Raw genomic sequence first — 18,796 nt, 5'->3', positions numbered from 1 at the left:
CACCCAGTTATAGAAGCCTATCAACAAGAATAACCTACTTCAAGACTACCAGTCAGGGGTTCAGACCATGCTGCTGCAGTAAAACAGCCATGCTCCATGTAGTTTTTAATGTGGATATTGATTTGTTTGTCGACAAAAATGAATTATTGTCCTTATTAGGAGAAACCCCCATCCTGAGCTCCACATCTAACTCAACACGCATGTATTTAGTCGGTCAGGGCCTGCAATCTAGGCCTGGGATCTCTAGTTGATAGGTCACAGGTGGGAGGGTGCGTAGCTGGCAGGCAAACACGCGAGCAGGAAACTCTTGATCAATCCCACAGATAGGCACAGTGACATTGCAATGGTCAGGGGAGATTGCCCCCAATAAAGCACACATATCTCGAGGGGGTATGCGGCTTTGAAAAACAGAGACAGATGCCACATGACTTAGGAACACGTAACCAATCAAGACCTAGAACACATAGTAATCACATGCTCCCCACACTGGATATCTGGACAGATTCACCACTGGCCACACTCTGTGAACACAAGGTCGAGACCCATCTCTAGTAATGTTTGACCATTAATTTATGACTCCATGGCAGAAACCAATAGTTCTTACCTTACATGGGATTCCGAATTTGTTTATAGCTTTATGAGAAAATAATAACAAACCTAACGCAAACCTAATGTAAAGAGAGACAATCCTCAGACCTCAAGCTTGTAACTGTTATCTGGGGTGCATTGCTTCATTAAACAAAACTGTTCCTGTTTTGCCAGATGTTTCTTGTCAGGAGAATTGTGACCATATACCCGGTTGCAGCCGAAGGAAGGTGACCCCGCCCAGACGGATTCACATAGTGCATCAATTAAGGTGGGCAGATTTCCCAATTGATTGGAAGGGCTGCTGAATAAGTGGAGGGGAGGTCTGCCCTAAAGCGGGCCATCAGACAGGGTAAGAAACCAAATCTGACCCGAAAAATTGTCTTTGATAGTATTTGGCATATGGCAAACTAGGGCGAAGCATCAAGTGCCCTGCCACTGACAGGGACTGGCATATTACCTATTTTACATGTCCCAACTGCATCAGTCATAAGGAGGCCATAGAGGCGATCCTGCGGAAGTCAACTTTTTTCAATAGTCAGCATGCTAGGAAAGGTGAATATTTATTCCATAGCCCTTAATGTCTCCCAGAACGCTATGTTTTGATACGTCTATCCTGTATGGGTGGAGTTGGCACCTCAATCTCAAAGATTTTTAGTCAAAAAGGATTTCTCAGTGCTACTGGTTTCGTAACACAGTTGGTATCTGAAAGGAGGTAGAGGTGTTAGTCGCTTGGACAGGTGGGTGTGATACAGATGGTACACTCAACCCCTGGCTGTGATTCGGACTTTAAGGAAAAAAAATGTTTGTATTTATCTGTATCTTCATATATTTATCTCTTTTTGCATCCATATATTCAAGATGTATTACCGGATGGGCTGTAAAACCTCAGTTTTAACATGCTTAGTTCGGTGATTCAGATTGATTTCTTTTTCTTTTTGTATGACCATTTCTGACTAACTAAATAAATAAATATATATATATAAAAAAAAAGGGTTCCTCTCCACAAGCAACTGCACCATTTCCACCATGACTAATCAACTCAACGAGCATATCAGTGGTTTTACTGGATTACAAAATCCAAACCTTTTATGGTAATGCGCATACCCTAACATTGAATGAATGAACCAGAATTTACAAAAGCGAGACAGGTGCTCCAATCGAATGTCCCAGCGCTATATATAGGGAGAGGGACGTTCGCCTGATCAAAGGGCCAAGTCTTACGTTTTTTCTTAAATTAAGATTCTGATGCTTCTAAATGAAGCTCAAGGTGAAGCCTAATCTCGGCAGTGGATGCCAAAAAGGAAATAGAGTGACTGGCTTTCCTAGATTGCCTTATCCTTGGAACCAAGGTAGCTGAGAGGATAGCTATCTCATAGGAGAGTAGAAATGAACTATGGCTGCTAGATATTGAGGAACTGCATGATATAAAGCTGTATGGGTCAAGACCAGTGCCTTGAATAAAGTATGCAAACCTTGCATTGCAATATAAGACTCATGATACATTAAGGGATTACTATTACAATGGAGAATGTTTCAATGTAATGAGAATCTTATGCATTTTGCATTTTTTCAATAAAAATGCACAGAATAGGAAAGTCTTACCGATTGGCCAGATAATATTTGCAGATAAATGGGTATGCGTAAGGAGTCAGAGGATAATCATTCCAAGTCACGTGTCCTATATGAAGGGAAATAATATGTTATTGATATTGCAACCAAAAGCATGAATAGTTCTGCTTTGACAATTGCATTGTTTTAAAAAACTTATTATGCTTATATATATTTATATAAACTTGTTATTTTTTTAATGTCTTCATCTTTGCTTTGTTTATTTTTAATTAATTACACACTGACACACACACATATATTAAAAATATATATATATATACACACACACACACACACAGACATTTATATATATATTTGTATGTATAGAAAAATTGTCCTTTTTATGAGGTCACACAGGAAGAGAAACATGGCTTCAGACCAACAATCTCAAGACTGCTTGCTACAGTTTAGATTGCAGTGTGATATCCCTTTTAAAAATATTTGTAAGTTACCCCTATTTAGGTCTTGTAGCCCTCAAGGTAGAATGCATGGCATTTAAAAGTAGACATGTTGAAAAGTAATATTACATGTCCCAACAGTGCCATGGCCCTAAACGCTATTTTCCCAAGCAGGGCTATTTGCTCGAAGTAGAAAACAAGAGTGTAGATTAAAGTAACAATCCTAGACCAGCTGGAAAAACAAGGAAACCACATTTTTTATAGTGATAAAAAACATCCAATTAAATAGTGGAGTAGGGTTTTGATAGTTATTAAGGAAATGTAACTTCTAGAGAGATGTTCTCTACATGTCTAAGCTTTCAGAAGGCTAATTAGAATTAATCGAATCTTCCATCTCCCAGCCTGTCATCCGCCTTGAATGAGGTGTGAATAAGATGTAAAATTCCTCTCATGAGCTACTCAAAAGGGTGACCTGGAAAGGGGGGGTGACTCATATGAGCTCTCCATAATATTCAGGGTGTGAGTGTAGGTGCCCTGTTGACACTAAGGGTCCAACTCTTGCCTGACAGGTCTTTTTGAAACACATGTAACCTGTTGATGCCCTTGAAAGGAAAAAAAAGGATGCCAGGATAATTCTTGTGGATTCCCTTTCTGGGTGATATAGGAACCTTCTTTTGTCTTAACATATATCTGTCGCCTACATTGTTGTCAGGACAGGGGTGGCTTCAAACTGGATTCTAGTGTTTGATATGGGAGCACATTAGTGATGATCGTGGTACTGTCCCCTATACACCCACAACCCTCAGAGCCAAAGATCATTGTGGCGAAAGACTTTGGCCATCTTAAATTTTCCCTGACCAATTGTATTCTGATCTTGTTTGTAAATAAACAAACAGGATCTATTCATAAAGTAGGTAGACCGGGACCTGAGAACATTTGTTCCATTTGTCAGAGAGGGACTAGGGGTGTCTTAGGTTCCCCCCCCCACAGATGGGTGAATCCTACAAAACTGGACCCTCACCCAGCCTTCCTCAGAGTGGACCTGCTAAAGAACAGAAGAGGACCAGTCGCAGCCAACATGACTCGCAAGGGGGGTTTGGGGGTCATTGTGTGGGTGTTCAGGGGGTTAATAAAAATAATAAATAAAAATAAACTTACCGTTCTGCGCCGTCTCAGCTCTGGCCGGGTCCTGCATTTTGCTGAACAGGAAGCAGCCAGAGCAGGCAGCCTCCCTCCCCTCCCCTAAGCCAATCACAATGCTGTGGCAGCATTGTGATTGGCTGGGACGCGGCCCCAGAGGCATCTATGGGGAGGCGATTTTCTCCATGTAGGTTGCGTGCAGCCTATATGGAGCAAATGCAGAGTGCGTATGACTGGTTTGGTCAGCCCTGGGGCCGATAAAACAGTCAACGCACTCAGAGTGGGCAATCCACTCCTTCCCTGGACTACAGCAGACCCGTCCTCCCGCTCGTCCCCAACCATTCATACCCTTCTGCTTTCCCGCAGTGCGATAAGCAGATACATAAAATGGTAGTTTTACCATTTTATGTTTCTGCTTTTTGCACCGTGAGAAATCAGGGAATTAATTCCCCTTCACTCCTGAGGGTCCCTGGGGGCCAACTAGCCTACCAGGTACCTTCAGTATGCGCCAGAGAGCTGCGTTGCAGAGAGGTGTTCAGAGGCCACGCACCTTTTTACAACACTCTGCAACGCAGCTCCGTGGCGCTTACTGGAGGCACCTGGTGGACTACTTGGCCCCCAGGGATATATATATATATATAAGAACACACTCCTGGATCACCCCCACCAAGGGCACAGCGAAGGACAGGTACAGATATAAAATAAAATATTACAATTAATTTTCAAAAAATAAAGTAGATTTAATATACATTTTAACAAATATAACAAATAACATTAATTAAAAAAGATAACACATAATAATTAATATATATATATATATATATATCTTTACTTTAAAACAATTAATAAACTGTTAATTTTAATTTATTTTGTAATTAACAAATAATATACAAATGTACTTATATATATAGATATGTAGATATATATATATGTATACTAATAACATCAAATCTATTTAAAAAACATTCTAATATAAATTAAAACATTCAACTAGTTAAAAATCTTTAAACTTAAAATTAACACTCCATTCAGGGCAACAGTAGGGAAAGTGTTGGATAGCAGAGGGGTAAATAATACTATTCGCACTCCAGTGAGTGTAACAATAGGGAAATTGTTGGATAGCGGAGGGGTAAAAATGACTATTCCCACTCCAATATGTGCAACAGTAGTGAAAGAGTTGGATGGCAGGGGGGTAAAACTTGCTATTCCTACTGCAGTGATGCAACAGTAGGGAAAGTGCTGGATAGCGGAGTGATAAAATTTACTATCCCCACTCCAGTCAGTGCAACACTAGGGAAAGTGTTAGATAGTGGAAGGATAAAAATTACTATTTCCACTCCAGTGAGTGCAACAATAGTGAACGTTTTGGATATCGGAGGGGTAAAAATTACTATTTCCACTTCAATGAGTGCAACAGTAGGGAAAGTGTTGGAGAGCGGATGGTTGAAAATTACTATTCCCACTCCAGTCAATGCAGCAGTAAGGAAATTGTTGGATTGCAGAGGGATAAAATGTACTATTCCCACTCCAATGAGTGCAACAGTATGAAAAGTGTTAGATAGTGGAGGCGTAAAAATTACTATTCCCTCTCCAGTGAGGGCATCTGTAGGGAAATTGTTGGATAGTGGTGGGATGAAATGTATCATTTCCACTCCAATCAGTGCAACAGTAGGAAAAGTGTTGGATTGCGGAGGGGTAACAATTGATATTGTCACTCCAGTCAGTTCAAAATTAAAAGCAAACAAAATATTAGCAACCACAAATATATTTAATAAACTAAATAAATAAAACAAATATATAAACATGTTAAAAATTAAAATACAAATATATTTATTGTTACAAATAAAAAAAACATGACAAATGCCTACAAATATTATAATACATAAAATAAAAAATAATATTCACAACAAATCAATATTTTTAATTAGAAGTTATTTAGAAACAAAAACATGAATAATTACATACATTTACTTCTTCAATTTCCTGACCTATAACATCACACAATTCCCAAACCACATCTAAATTTAAATGAAAATCTACTTACATAATTAACATTATTGATTACCAATTAAATAAATATTATTAATTTGAAAAAACAATTAAAACTCTAAAAATTAGTAAACTTCCCACACGTTACCCCTATAATCCCCACAAAACACAGCTAATATTAAACTGTAAAAACATTAATTACACAATTAATACTTATTTTCAATAAAAAAAACTAATAGTATTTAACAACTAATTATAGTCAAGAAAATTAATTTACTCCCCACCTTTTACCCCTAAAAGTGTACAACCCCCACACAAAAAATAAACAAATACCCTAATTAAATATCTATTAACTAATATTAATGATCAATGATTATTAATTAATTAAACATAAATTACTTCCCACCCTTTACCTCTATTAACCCCTTAACACACCTAAAATTAATTACACAATTTCCATATTTAATATTAAATTAATTAATTAATATTGATTAAGAACTAATTATTAAATAATTAAACATACATTACTTCTCACCCGTTACCCCTATAACACCAAAAGCTGCACCTAAAATTATTAACACAATTTCCATAATTAATTTACAATCAATCAATTAATACATATTAACAACTAATTCTTAATTAATGAATAATAAATAAGGCTCCCGGTTTCATGGAATTCATTTTTTTAACAGTTGCATCTGTATTTATCCATATTTATTTTGTGTTTCAAGAATAAATGTAGCTGTAAAATGGTTTATTTCTGCATTTAAATAACCCTTCGACGCGCACTCAAACATGGATGTCTGTCACGTTTTACCAAACTAAGCAGCCATGTATAACAAAAGACTACACTCACAAGTACATATTAACATCATTCTACAAATATATGTTAACAGATGCCTGTAATTAAGTAAATCTCGTCGTGTATTTTGACCCTCGATGCTGTCCGCCTGCTTAGCCAGTCAGTCAGAAACTTTATTCGTTCATTACGACCATTAAAGTGCAAAAGTGTACAGTAAAATAAGTTCATTGACACATGCCTTGTCACAATTCATTATATAAACAAAGTCATCTGACGAATCAAGGAATATTAACTTTATAAACGCAGTTAAAAAGTAGGATTTAAAGAAGGAACGTAAGCTGGAGAGAGAACTCTCGCACAATGGAACCCATAAGGATTACATAAAAGTGCACGTGCATATAGTGCAAAAGTACAATATTGCATACATGATGTTGTTACAATATGAGCACGAGGTCCATTTTCCAGCCAAATACCTCCACCAAATGAAGCAACAAACTTGACGAATAAAAACAGCAGTTTGTAGAAGCAACGCATTAAAAAAAACAAGGTACAGGTGGGAAGAAACCATGACAGAGATAAACTGGAAGGGAAGCTATCACAGGTTGAAGCCCTTGGAAAAATGCATGAAAGTGCAAGTGCATTAAGTGCAAAAAAATGCAGAATTGCATGCATATTAAAAGATGCGTTCTGGACACAGCTTCCATTATTGGTCAAATAGCTCCATTAGAATTTGGCGGCTACACCAGCGGATAAAAACAGCAATTTATGGAGAGAACAGTGGGTTAATGATACCATGGTAAAGAGGGGACCCAAGGGGTGTTGTACAAATAACCCATATACATGTTTACGGTGGCATGGGTGCAATTCTAGAAACTATTGATGGACGTAAAATAAGGCCATAAGATAAAAGTCAGCACAAAGTCTAAAGATGTGATTTTACCATTCTGTAATGCATGCCTCCTGATAAACCACATTTACCCCAAGAATTTGGCCACTGCACAGACTACTAGTGGCCTTGCATTTGTTTTTAATATACGCAATGCTTCTTGGTGGCATAAAGTACCCATCTACCTGAAAACAGAGGCTCACCATTTACGTCTCGGGTATTTATTTAATGAGCAAGCAAAAAAAGTGTGCTTAATCATCTCATCAACCCCTGGGCAACATGGGCAGCAGCGTGATGCAACCAAGGATACCCGCTGCCATGCTGCTGTGAACAATTTCAAAGGGAGAGGACCGAATCTGAATTGAATAGCTAACTTCCTGACCTCCATGTACTGCTCATAAACACCTAATAACTTAAACTCCAGAAATTCTAATGTAAGGTGGCCTCCTATTGTGTGATTGACAGCTGTCTTTGCCACCCAATTCCAATAGTGGGCCTTAACGTGTTCTCTGCTAGGCAGTAGACTGGTGTTAGACCCATTCCACAGAATCCCCAGGCCTATGGAGGAAAGTAATGACTGGACTTGCTAAACGACCCAATTTTTTTGAAACTATCAAGCTTGAGGACTTCTTCAAGGGCGACTACGTAGTGGAAAAGCTTGGGTGTTTGTTTTAAATGCAGCTAGAAAAGAAGCTTTGTCCACTATAGTAGTTCTGCCCATATCTAATCTCAGTGGAAGAAAAGGGGTACTCTGGGGCAGAGAGCAAAAATCTGTTTTCAGTACACAGAAGGCCCTCTAGATTGTCAACCCCCAGATTCCAGCCCCATAAAGAGCTAAACCTACCACCTTTTGATCGTATATCTGGAGTGTGGCTGCAATTGGCCTAGTTTGAGAAGACCTGTGTTCCTTATTCAGCGTCTCTGTGGTTTTCCTCTGCTGAAGGATTTGCTCGATATATGTTGTTTCCAGGACATTTTCTCCGTGAGGGTTATACCCAAATAATCAAAGGTGTCCACTCTCTCCAGGGGAGTCCCTCCCAACTGCAGTTTGACTCTGAATGATGTGTGGGGGTTCTTCTGCATGAGGTTTGTTTTCGAGGTGTTAATTTCCAGTCCTCTCATTCCACAAAACACCATGAAGGGATCAAGCAGCGACTGGATGCCAATGGGGGTTTTGGAAACCAGTAGTGTGTCATCTTCGACAGTAAAGTTGTTATTTTTACACTACCCATTGAGGGGGCATCTGCATGGACTTCTGCTAGATGTTTCACCACTCTATTTATGAAGAGCAAAAATAGAGTGGGGGCTAGAACGCAGCACTGCGGTACCCCTCTAACGACTTTAATTGAGTCTGACAGCTGCCCTTGATCCCCCTAGTGAACCCTTGCATAATTATCCTCATGCAAGCGGACTAGAAGTGGCAAAATGTCTGTTGGAAGCCCCAGATCATGTAGGACATGCCAAAGTTTGGGCCTGGGGAGAAGTTCGATGGTCGAATTTAGGTCAATAAAGGCGGTGTAGAGACTGTCCTGTTCTAATTCCGCTATTTTCCAGGACAACAAGGTAAAACAAAGACCTGATCAATGGTGCTGATTTTCCTCCTGAACCCCACTTGGAAGGGGGATAGTTTGTTGTTCTCCGCCATCCAGTCAATGATTTTGGTAGGGAGAGCATGGGAGAAGGCCTTCTGTGCATCCTCAATTAGGTTGATCGACCTATAATTGGAGGGCAGCGAGCGACCCCTCTTCTTGAAGTCCCGAATAACCTCAGCTCCCTTCCGCGACTGGGGTATCGGGCCCCAGCATACAGATGTAGTTGGACCAATTTAGAATGTGGATGAGAAAGACGTCTCCAGGTACACCATCAGGACCTGCAGCTTTATTTTTGACTATAGGATTTATGCTTTGTGTTATATCAGCTGAGGTGAATAAATTGCTGTTGACCTGGGTGCTGGTATATTTTTCAATGGAGCCTTCAGTGTCACTACTAATCCCGTATATAATGCAGAAAAATTGTCAAACCAGGTAGCCTCTGCAATATTATTGGTTGGTGGTCTAGGAGTGTCAACATCATCCCTAGTGACTAGCAAACCAGAACTGCTGTGAATCTTTCCTTTGGCAGGCATTGCAAATCTGTAGCCAACGGCTCTCGGCCCACTCCTTTATTGCTTCTGCCTGCGCCATCATATAGGATCTTCTAGCCATTCTTATATCTGCTACTTTATTTGCTTTGATCACAGCTGCCAAAACTGTCTGTAGCGTCTTACTGTCACAGGGTCACCCCGGAGGATGGACGGGGTGGAGACGGTAACGACTGTTCGTTTCCACCCTGGCCACAGGACTCAAGCGGCCCCTTTAACACGAACTGGAACTGCCTGGGGGAGGAGTCCGCAGATACAACGTCAGCATCAACGAGCCAATCAAGAGAGGCGCTATCACGTAAAGAGAACCCGGAAGAAGAGGACAGCGCGAAAGCCGGTGGAGGAGTTGGGGTTGGAGAGACCGTACAGAGGCGAGGAAACGGAGAAGACAGCGAGAGAGCGAGCGGAGGGACCGAAGAAAGCGGAGCCGAGCAGCCGAAGGAACCTGGAGGCCAACAGAGACGCGACTCACCCCGCCACGTTCCCGGAGGAGCGTGGCTGGGAAAGGTACGGGACCAAGTCCTGCGTTTTTCCTTTTCACGGGGAGGGACTGAGTGATTTGAGTGAGGGAGGTCACAGGGCTGTGAGAGGCCAATTGTTGGGAGTTTGCCTTTTACTTTTCTTCACCTCCCAATCACGCCTCTGGCTGTAGGGTTCTCTCAGTTTGGTTTGACGCACGAATGATATGGTGGCAGTCCCAGTGACCCCTCACTCCCGCTCCTCTCACGTAGCCTATGCCCCCTATAAACCTATTCACCTGTGTGCCCCTGTGTTTGTTCCTTCTTTGCCCCCTGTACGGCCGGAGGAGGAGAACATCCCCTGAAGGAAGATCCCCTCACTGGGCCCACAAAGCAGGAAGACACCGGTTAATCCGTGACGACTAAGAGACAGCGAAAAAACAATAAAAAGACATACTCGATACAATAACGGGTCGTGGCTTATTATATCCCCTACCCCTGACGCCTTACCACAAGTGGCGAGCTAGATAGGAGTTGTTGGAACCCCACGTCCGATAAAGGATGGAGGCCCTTATACATCAGATGAAGGAGGGTCAAGCCAAACTTGAGTGGGCTGTGGAAAAGTCCTCCAGTCAGGCAGAGGCGGATCGAGCCGTGTTTACTTTGGCAATTCAGAATCAGGCTGACAGTTTACTGAAACTAGCCGAGGGACATGCCCAACTTCTAGTCACACTGGGGCAAGACAGGGCAAGCAACCCACCTGGAACGGTAGTCCCCCTGCAAAAGTTTGTACCGGGAGACGACCCCTTGGCATTTTTTTTTAACTTTGAAAGGGCCGCGAGGGCCAGTGCCTGGCCGGGAGAACGTTGGCCTTTTTATCTCGCACCACTCCTGACCGTAGAGGCACAAGCGGCCTACCAGATGGTAAACAAAGATGGGACCGCCACCTATACTGTAGTAAAACAATATGTTCTGGATCGGTTGGGTGTGGACGACGAGACACACAGGTTAAGGTTCCGACAAGAACGGGGTGCCTCGGGAGACTTACCAAAAACCCTGTTTTTCAAACTCAAAGGAGCCGCTGACCTCTGGCTCAAACCCCATGAAGCCAACATGGAGGAGGTCATGAACAAGATCTATCTTGAGCAATTTCTGGAGGCCCTCCTGTATGCAATCCAACGTTGGCTGAAACAGCACGCAGGATTAACTTTGGAACAAGCAATTGAAATGGCGACTTCTTACGCCAGGGCACAAGGCCGGCCCCCTGTAAGAGAACCTGAGAGAAGCACATGACTAACCGGCCCTGGGAAACCAGTAAAAAAAACCTCGAGATCCCTACCCGAACCCACACGTCCCCGTGTGTTTTGACCGGTAAACCCGACATACTCGGGTCCCCAATGTTATGACTGTGGAGAATGGGCACACATAGCACGGTACTGCCACGAGAAAAGAGAGAAAGAAGAAGAACCAATGGACGTGAGTTACGCACCCCGCTCTGTCTTTTTCGCCCAAGAAACCGGGCCTGTGTTTTACGTAAGTGTGTCTCTCAATGGGAGGGTGGTAAGGGCTCTCCTTGACTCAGGATGCAGGCATTCGGTAGTAAAGCGGGAACTGATAAAACCTTCTTGGCTTTTACCTGGGAAAACCGTGCATATCAGGTGTATACATGGGGACGTGAAGGAATACCCTTTGGCTAGGCTTACCTTAGGTACTGATGTGGGGATACACTCGGAGGTAGTGGTGGGGGTGTTAGAGAGTCTCCCCGAACCGCTAATCATAGGGATTGACACCCCATGCTTTGCTCCCCTATTGCATGCCGCCCTGAGCCCAGCAAAACATAACGTTCTTCTTACGCCTGAGCCCTGGGCTAGGGATAACCACTTCCGGATGGCCCAATTAAATGACGCCAGCCTCACACATGCATGGCAAACAGCCCGAGACCACCAGAATCCCTTGAATAGGACATATCCGACCTTCATAGAACAGAAGGGTCTACTGTACCGACTAGCTAAACATGATGCAGTCCCCCAACTATTGGTCCCCTTAGAGTTCAGGGATCAAATCCTATTTTTTGCACACGCTCACCTGTTGGCGGGACATTCCGGAGCAGAAAAAACGGGACAGGCCATCTTGCAACATTTCTTTTGGCCTGGTGTATACGCTCAAATCCAGAAATACTGTCAGGAGTGTCAGATTTGTCAACGACGTAATCCCTATGTTCCCCCTCCAGTTCCCTTACACCCCTTGCCCATCATCAGTACTCCCTTTGATCGATTGGGTATGGACCTTATAGGGCCATTACCCAAATCAGCACACGGGCACCAGTATGCCTTGGTATTGATTGATTATGCCACCAGATATCCAGAGACCTTTCCCCTTCGAGCGGCGACCTCCGCCGCCATCGCTCAAAGACTCGTAGAGGTATTTTCCCGCATGGGGTTTCCCCGAGAGATCATCACAGACCAAGGTACACCCTTCGTGTCACGACTAATGAAATAGGATTGCGACCAATTGCAGGTAAAACATATAACCACCTCTGTTTATCACCCCCAGACAGATGGGCTGGTGGAGCGGTATAATGGTAGTCTAAAACTCACCTTAAAGAAACTTCTGTCTGGGGATGGAAGAAACTGGGACCAACTGCTCCCACTAGCCCTCTTTGTTCTCCATAGTCAAAAACAATCCAGTTTGGGGACCTCTTCTTTTGAGCTGCTCTTTGGCCGCAAACCTCGAACGTTACTCGAAATCACGAAGGATAGTTGGGAACGGGAGGGACTGCAGGAGGCCGAAGCACCCCTTGACTATACCAGACAGCTACAAACCAGGTTACATAAACTGAGCACCCTGGCCCATACCCAGTTGTCTGTATCACAGACCAAACAAAAAACTTTTTATGACCGTGGCACGAAATGGAGAGAGCTGAACGTAGGTGACTGGATGCTGGTGCTACTGCCCACGTCCACCCACAAATTAAAAAAGGAATGGCAAGGTCCTTTTAAGGTGGTCCGAAAGATAGGCAAAACCACCTACATCCTACAGCTGACAGGGAACAGGACGCAAATGTACCACATTAATCTACTGAAAAAGTGGTTAGGACCCCCTCCCTCAGTGGCCCATACGGTGTCTGTGGCCTCCCCCATGCCTCACACAGTCAACGAGACCCCCACCAATCCTGATCTCACATCTTCCCAAAGCGAAGAAATTCGCTCTCTACTGCTGAAATTCTCAGATGTTTTTCCGATCAGCCGAGGAAGACCCTCCTGGCAGAACACTCCATCTCCACCCCACTGGGGGTCGTGGTCAAACAAAAACCATATCGGATACCCGAAGCCTGACGAGCCGCGTTCCAGGAGGAGGTCTCCCGGATGTTGGTATCAGGGGTTATAGTCCCCTCACACAGCAATTGGTGTTCCCCAGTCGTCCTGGTACCCAAGCCGGATGGCAGCATCCGGTTTTGTATTGACTTTAGAGCCGTAAACCGAGTATCGAAACAAGACGCCTATCCCCTTCCTAGGGTAGACGAACTCATAGAATGCCTTGGTGAGGCCAGATATATAACCACCATCGACCTCACCAAGGGCTATTGGCAGATCCCGTTGGCCCCCGCGGACCAGGAAAAAAATGCGTTTTCCACCCCTTCCGGCCACCACCACTTTACGGTCCTCCCCTTTGGGTTGCATGGGGCACCGGCCACCTTTCAAAGAGCCATCGACACCCTCCTGGCCCCTCACTTGCAGTATTCGGGGGCTTATATTGATGACATTGTGGTATTCAGTAAGACCTGGGAGGAACACCTGCTCCATTTGGGGAACATCCTTGGTAGTCTTAGACAGTCAGGGCTACACGTCAACGCAAAAAAATCAAGATTAGCTTTTCAGAAGGTCCGGTATTTGGGTTATCTCTTGGGGGAGGGACACATCGCACCCCAGACCGAGAAAGTGGCCGCCATACAGGCAGTTCCCTTTCCTAAAACCAAAAGGGACTTACGAGCTTTTTTAGGGTTAGTGGGTTATTACCGCAGATTCATAGCCCAGTTCGCTACCATAGCGGGACCCCTTACAGACCTCTTACGCAAAACCCACACCTCTCCCCGGTTACAAGCCCCTTCCGATCGTGAAGCCCATGCCTTTCAATCCCTGAAGGACGCACTAACCACCTCCCCTGTATTAGTGACCCCGGACTTCAGTAAAACCTTTATACTACAGACAGACGCCTCAGGTATCGGGATAGGGGCGGTCCTCTCACAACCGGACAAGGATGGCCACGAGCGCCCCCTTCTTTATCTAAACCGAAAACTATTTCCAAGGGAACAGGCGTATTCCACCGTAGAGAAGGAATGTCTGGCAGTAAAGTGGGGGGTTGACAAGCTCCGTTATAACTTAGAAGGCAGACCCTTCATTCTTTATACGGACCACGCTCCCCTTACCTGGCTACAAAGGAACCGCGGCCATAATGAACGCATCCTCCATTGGTTTCTGGCCCTAGAGCCCTATCAAATAGACGTTCATCACCGAAAAGGGGCAAACCAGGGGAACGCTGACTTTCTCTCCCGATTCCCTTGTTAACCCGACCGGGGTACTCCAGGGGGAGGGATTTGTCACGGGGTCACCCCGGAGGATGGACGGGGTGGAGACGGTAACGACTGCTCATTTCCACCCCGGCCATAGGACTCAAGCGGCCCCTTTAACATGAACTGGAACTGCCTGGGGGAGGAGTCCGCAGATACGTCAGCGTCAACGAGCCTATCAAGAGAGGCGCTATCACATAAAGAGAACCCGGAAGAAGAGGACAGCGCGAAAGCCGGTGGAGGAGTCGGGGTTGGAGAGACAGAGACCGTACAGATGCGAGGAAACGGAGAAGACAGCGAGAGAGCGAGCGGAGGGACCAAAGAAAGCGGAGCCGAGCAGCCGAAGGAGCCAGGAGGCCAACAGAGACGCGACTCGCCCCACCACGTTCCCGGAGGAGCATGGCTGGGAAAGGTACGGGACCGAGTCCTGCGTTTTTCCTTTTCACGGGGAGGGACTGAGTGATTTGAGTGAGGGAGGTCACAGGGCTGTGCGAGACCAATTGTTGGGTGTTTGCCTTTTACTTTTCTTCACCTCTTAATCACGTCTCTGGCCGTAGGGTTCTCTCAGTTTGGTTTGACGCACGAATGATACGGTGGCAGTCCCGGTGACCCCTCACCCCCGCTCCTCTCATGTAGCCTACGCCCCCTACAAAACCTACTCACCTGTGTGCCCCTGTGTTTGTTCCTTCTTTGCCCCCTGTACGACCGGAGGAGGAGAACATCCCCTGAAGGAAGATCCCCTCACTGGGCCCACAAAGCAGGAAGACACCAGGAAATCCGTGACGACTAAGAGACAGCGAAAAAATAATAAAAAGACATACTCGATACAACAACGGGTCGTGGCTTATTATATCCCCTACCCCTGACGCCTTACCACACTTAGGGCCCGATTCACAGAACTAACTTAAGACAAAATTCTAAACTTACTACTTTTGGTATTCACAGAAGTTAGGATTTTGTCTTAAGTTTGTCTTAAGACAAACTTAAGACAGACTTAAGACAGACTTAAGTTAGGATTTTGTCTTAAGTCTGTCTTAAGTCTGTCTTAAGTTTGTCTTAAGACAAACTTAAGACAAAATCCTAACTTCTGTGAATACCAAAAGTAGTAAGTTTAGGATTTTGTCTTAAGGTAGTTCTGTGAATCGGCCCCTTACATTTTTGGGTGACCCAGAACAACTGGATATTGTCAGATGGCTTCTTGTGATGGGATCTCGGCAGGGTGAAGTGGGAAGCTAGCTGAGCAAAAAAAGACGTGTCAATGTCTGACTGTTGCAAGCTCGTCCCGCCACTCTAGCCTATTATGAAGTATGATAATACTATCCAGAAGTGTTTGCCTTATGACTTCTAGCTGGTTGGTAGCAATGTCTATGCGGGCCCTTTTAAGGCGCCTGTTGTTATTTGTAGGGCATAACTCCTTGGATGAGGGCTTTGTACCAGAGCTGCTGCTGTTCTTGGTCCAAAAAGTGGTCATGGCAAGCTCGAGAGGGTGTTGGTCACTGTCTATAGTCGACCCGACTATCATCTCCAATACTTCAGGCCACAGTCTCACGTCTATCAATACGTAGTCGATTCGGCTCATATTAGCAGTACTGTTGAAGGTGTTGGCCCCCATCTTGTCAGATTTGGTGAGACCTTTTGCTGCCCTAAGCCCATACTCAAGGGTTACAGCTTGGAGCTGCAATGCAGTTTGTGTACATTTTTTGATTGGAGGTAAATCAAGGGAAGGGACATGCCACAGCTCATCTACCTGGCCGCTGTCTGTATGGCACCCGAGTCGAATGGCGGCGTGCGGGTGAGGCTCCCGGCTCGCCTGAAGGACTCGATGTTTTGCGGCGCCTCTTCCGCCCGGCTGGAGGCAGGAAAAGCTGTTTAAGAGTCTGCAGCACGTTGGAGAATGCTTGCGGACCTCCGTGCGACGCATTTTCATGAAGATTTATGATGTGAGTTGCTGTCGCGGCTATCTCCATAGCGCGGCCGCCATTTTGTTTTGACGCGCTTCCTGACCGAAAATTGTGGCTTTGTTTTTGGGATTTTTTCATGCCCATCTGCCCCCCTGTGAACGTTTTTAATTGCTTTCTGGCTGCATTTTTATCCAGCTATTTACTCCTTTGATGCTGCATTTTCTTCATTGACTGACTTTCCCAGCAGATCCTCTGCTCTTCATTTGGCAGCCATTTCATGCTCTTTTTTTGAGCCTGAATTATTATAACTAATTTTTTTTACCTTAGCAGCCTTGAGAAACTGATAGTGCAGTGCCTTTCTACTTTCATAGGTGGTGCTATGTTCTGTGCTATGCCCTTTTGAGAGTTTTTTCGTCCTCCTCTTGGGTATTTCCACCTCCCCTGTCTCCTGGCTTCTTGGTGGGCACGCAGCTTGTTTGGAATGTGACTGGAAATTTTTATCTCCAGTGGGAAGGACGCTTTTGCCATATCCTGTTGATGCTCTCCATTGTTTAGCACCTTGCATCGCCTATTTGTGAATCCACCTTCCCTTGTGATAATTTTACTTCGCTGCGTTTGTTTCCCAATTTGTCTGAGTCAGTACGGAGTGTGTGGAGTGTGCTTTATGGGCAGAACAAAGCAGACCCACTCCTTATGTTCCAAGCCAAAGCACATTTTTGTCAAGAATTCAAAAGTCTTCTCTGAGTTCTCTAAACTAATAGACTCTTCAGCCTTTGCTTCTCAAGACTTGGACATTGCAATGGAGCCCCCATCCACTGCCCCAGGGAAGTCCAACACCAAGCACTTAAAAAAAGATCCTCCGTCGCCAACCAAGTCGGCTTCGCCTGTGTCAATGGAGCTACTTTTGGAGGAAATAAGAGCTCTTCATCCTTTCATGGAAGAAACTAACACTAAATTACAAACTTTAACAGATAATTGGTCTCAGCTTGAGATAAGGGTCTCTTCTGTTGAACAAAACATCTCCTCCTTCAAAGAAACGTGCGTCACCATTTCTCATCTTCACTCTCAAGTCTCTACACTTCAGAAACAAGTTGAGGACTTGGAAAACCGCAACAGGCGGAATAACCTACGCATTTATGGCCTGGGAGAAGGTCTTGAGGGTGCAGACTCTATTTCCTTCTTCAAATCATTCCTTCCAAAATTGCTCAACATGCCAGACGGAACAGTGCTCAACATTCAACGGGTGCATCGCTTAGGTCGTCTTCCATCACAGGCCTCGTCCTCGTCAAGAACTAGAGGTGTTATCTTATACTTCTTGGAATACACAGATTTGTTAAGAGTGCTCTTGGCAGTAAGAGCTTCACCGAAGGTCACGTGGTCTGGCTCGTCTTTATTTTTTGCACAGGACTATGGTAAAGCTACTGCAAACCGTCGCAAAGCATTCTTAAACAGGCAGGCAGACCTGCGTTTAATAGAAGCCAGATACGGTCTTTTTTATCCTTGCCTATTTAAAGTTACACATAATAACAAAACAATTGCTAATGAAGATCCTCTACGGCTACAAAGCTACATCAACTCCTCAGGGCATGCCTCCTCTTTCAATGCCTGATGTCACTATTTGTGTACCTGTTATTTAAGTTGCTGTTACCCATAATGGGCTTTCTCATATCTTAGAATGGTCTCTTCCCAGGTTTTTAGGTTCTGCTATTGTTGACCTTTTCTAGGTCTTAATTATTGATCGTATCTCTTGTTCTATTTTTCCTCATTAATGTTATTGATTTGTCTTGTTATATTTATTCTAATGTTTTTCTCTTTCTTTTTCTGTTTTGCCTCTGCAGATATTTCATTCATGTCTCATGATGTCCTTCCGGTTGTCCGTTTAGCTGACCCCTGGATGTGTCGTCCATTCCATGTGGTTCCACCCCCTCCCTCGTTTCCACTTGGTCTTTCCCCGTGTAGGGATGTCATTATCCCACTGTTTCCATTCCTCTCACGTTTTAGCTTCACCTTCTCTATTCTCTTCGCATTCCCCTTTCCCTCTTACCCTCTGTGTTGTTTTCCTTTTTACTCTCTGTATTTTACGCTTTAACTCCTTTTGTACTCAATTTCGTTCTTGAGGTGGTCTGTTCCCAGTTTCAGGTGTTACTTATTTCTCTTATTTCTCATTTGCTTTCATCTTTCCTTACTGAATCATAGCTCCAGCTTTGCTTCTTCCAATTTTCCTTTTTCTACTTTAGACTTTTGACATCTTCTCTTATTATTTTTCATCTGTATTATGCTCTCGTACCTGACTCCTAATGAATAGACCTTTGTTTGTTT

General features: G+C 44.2%; 1 protein-coding gene across 1 annotated transcript in view; it reads right to left on the bottom strand.

Moving 5' to 3' along the window:
- LOC146854047 (C-type lectin-like) overlaps positions 1–18,796 on the bottom strand; it is a 132,034-nt gene that overhangs the window by 1,811 nt on the left and 111,427 nt on the right. Inside the window, exon 6 of the mRNA XM_085650491.1 lies at positions 2,191–2,266. Coding sequence (XP_085506617.1) covers positions 2,191–2,266 — 76 coding nt within the window. The remainder of the gene's footprint in view (positions 1–2,190; positions 2,267–18,796) is intronic.

This window comes from Triturus cristatus, chromosome 4_1 (genome assembly GCF_964204655.1).
Source record: "Triturus cristatus chromosome 4_1, aTriCri1.1, whole genome shotgun sequence".
NCBI lineage: Eukaryota > Metazoa > Chordata > Amphibia > Caudata > Salamandridae > Triturus > Triturus cristatus.
The sequence above is the reverse complement of the archived record's forward strand: the minus strand, read 5'-3'. Positions and strand labels throughout refer to the sequence as shown.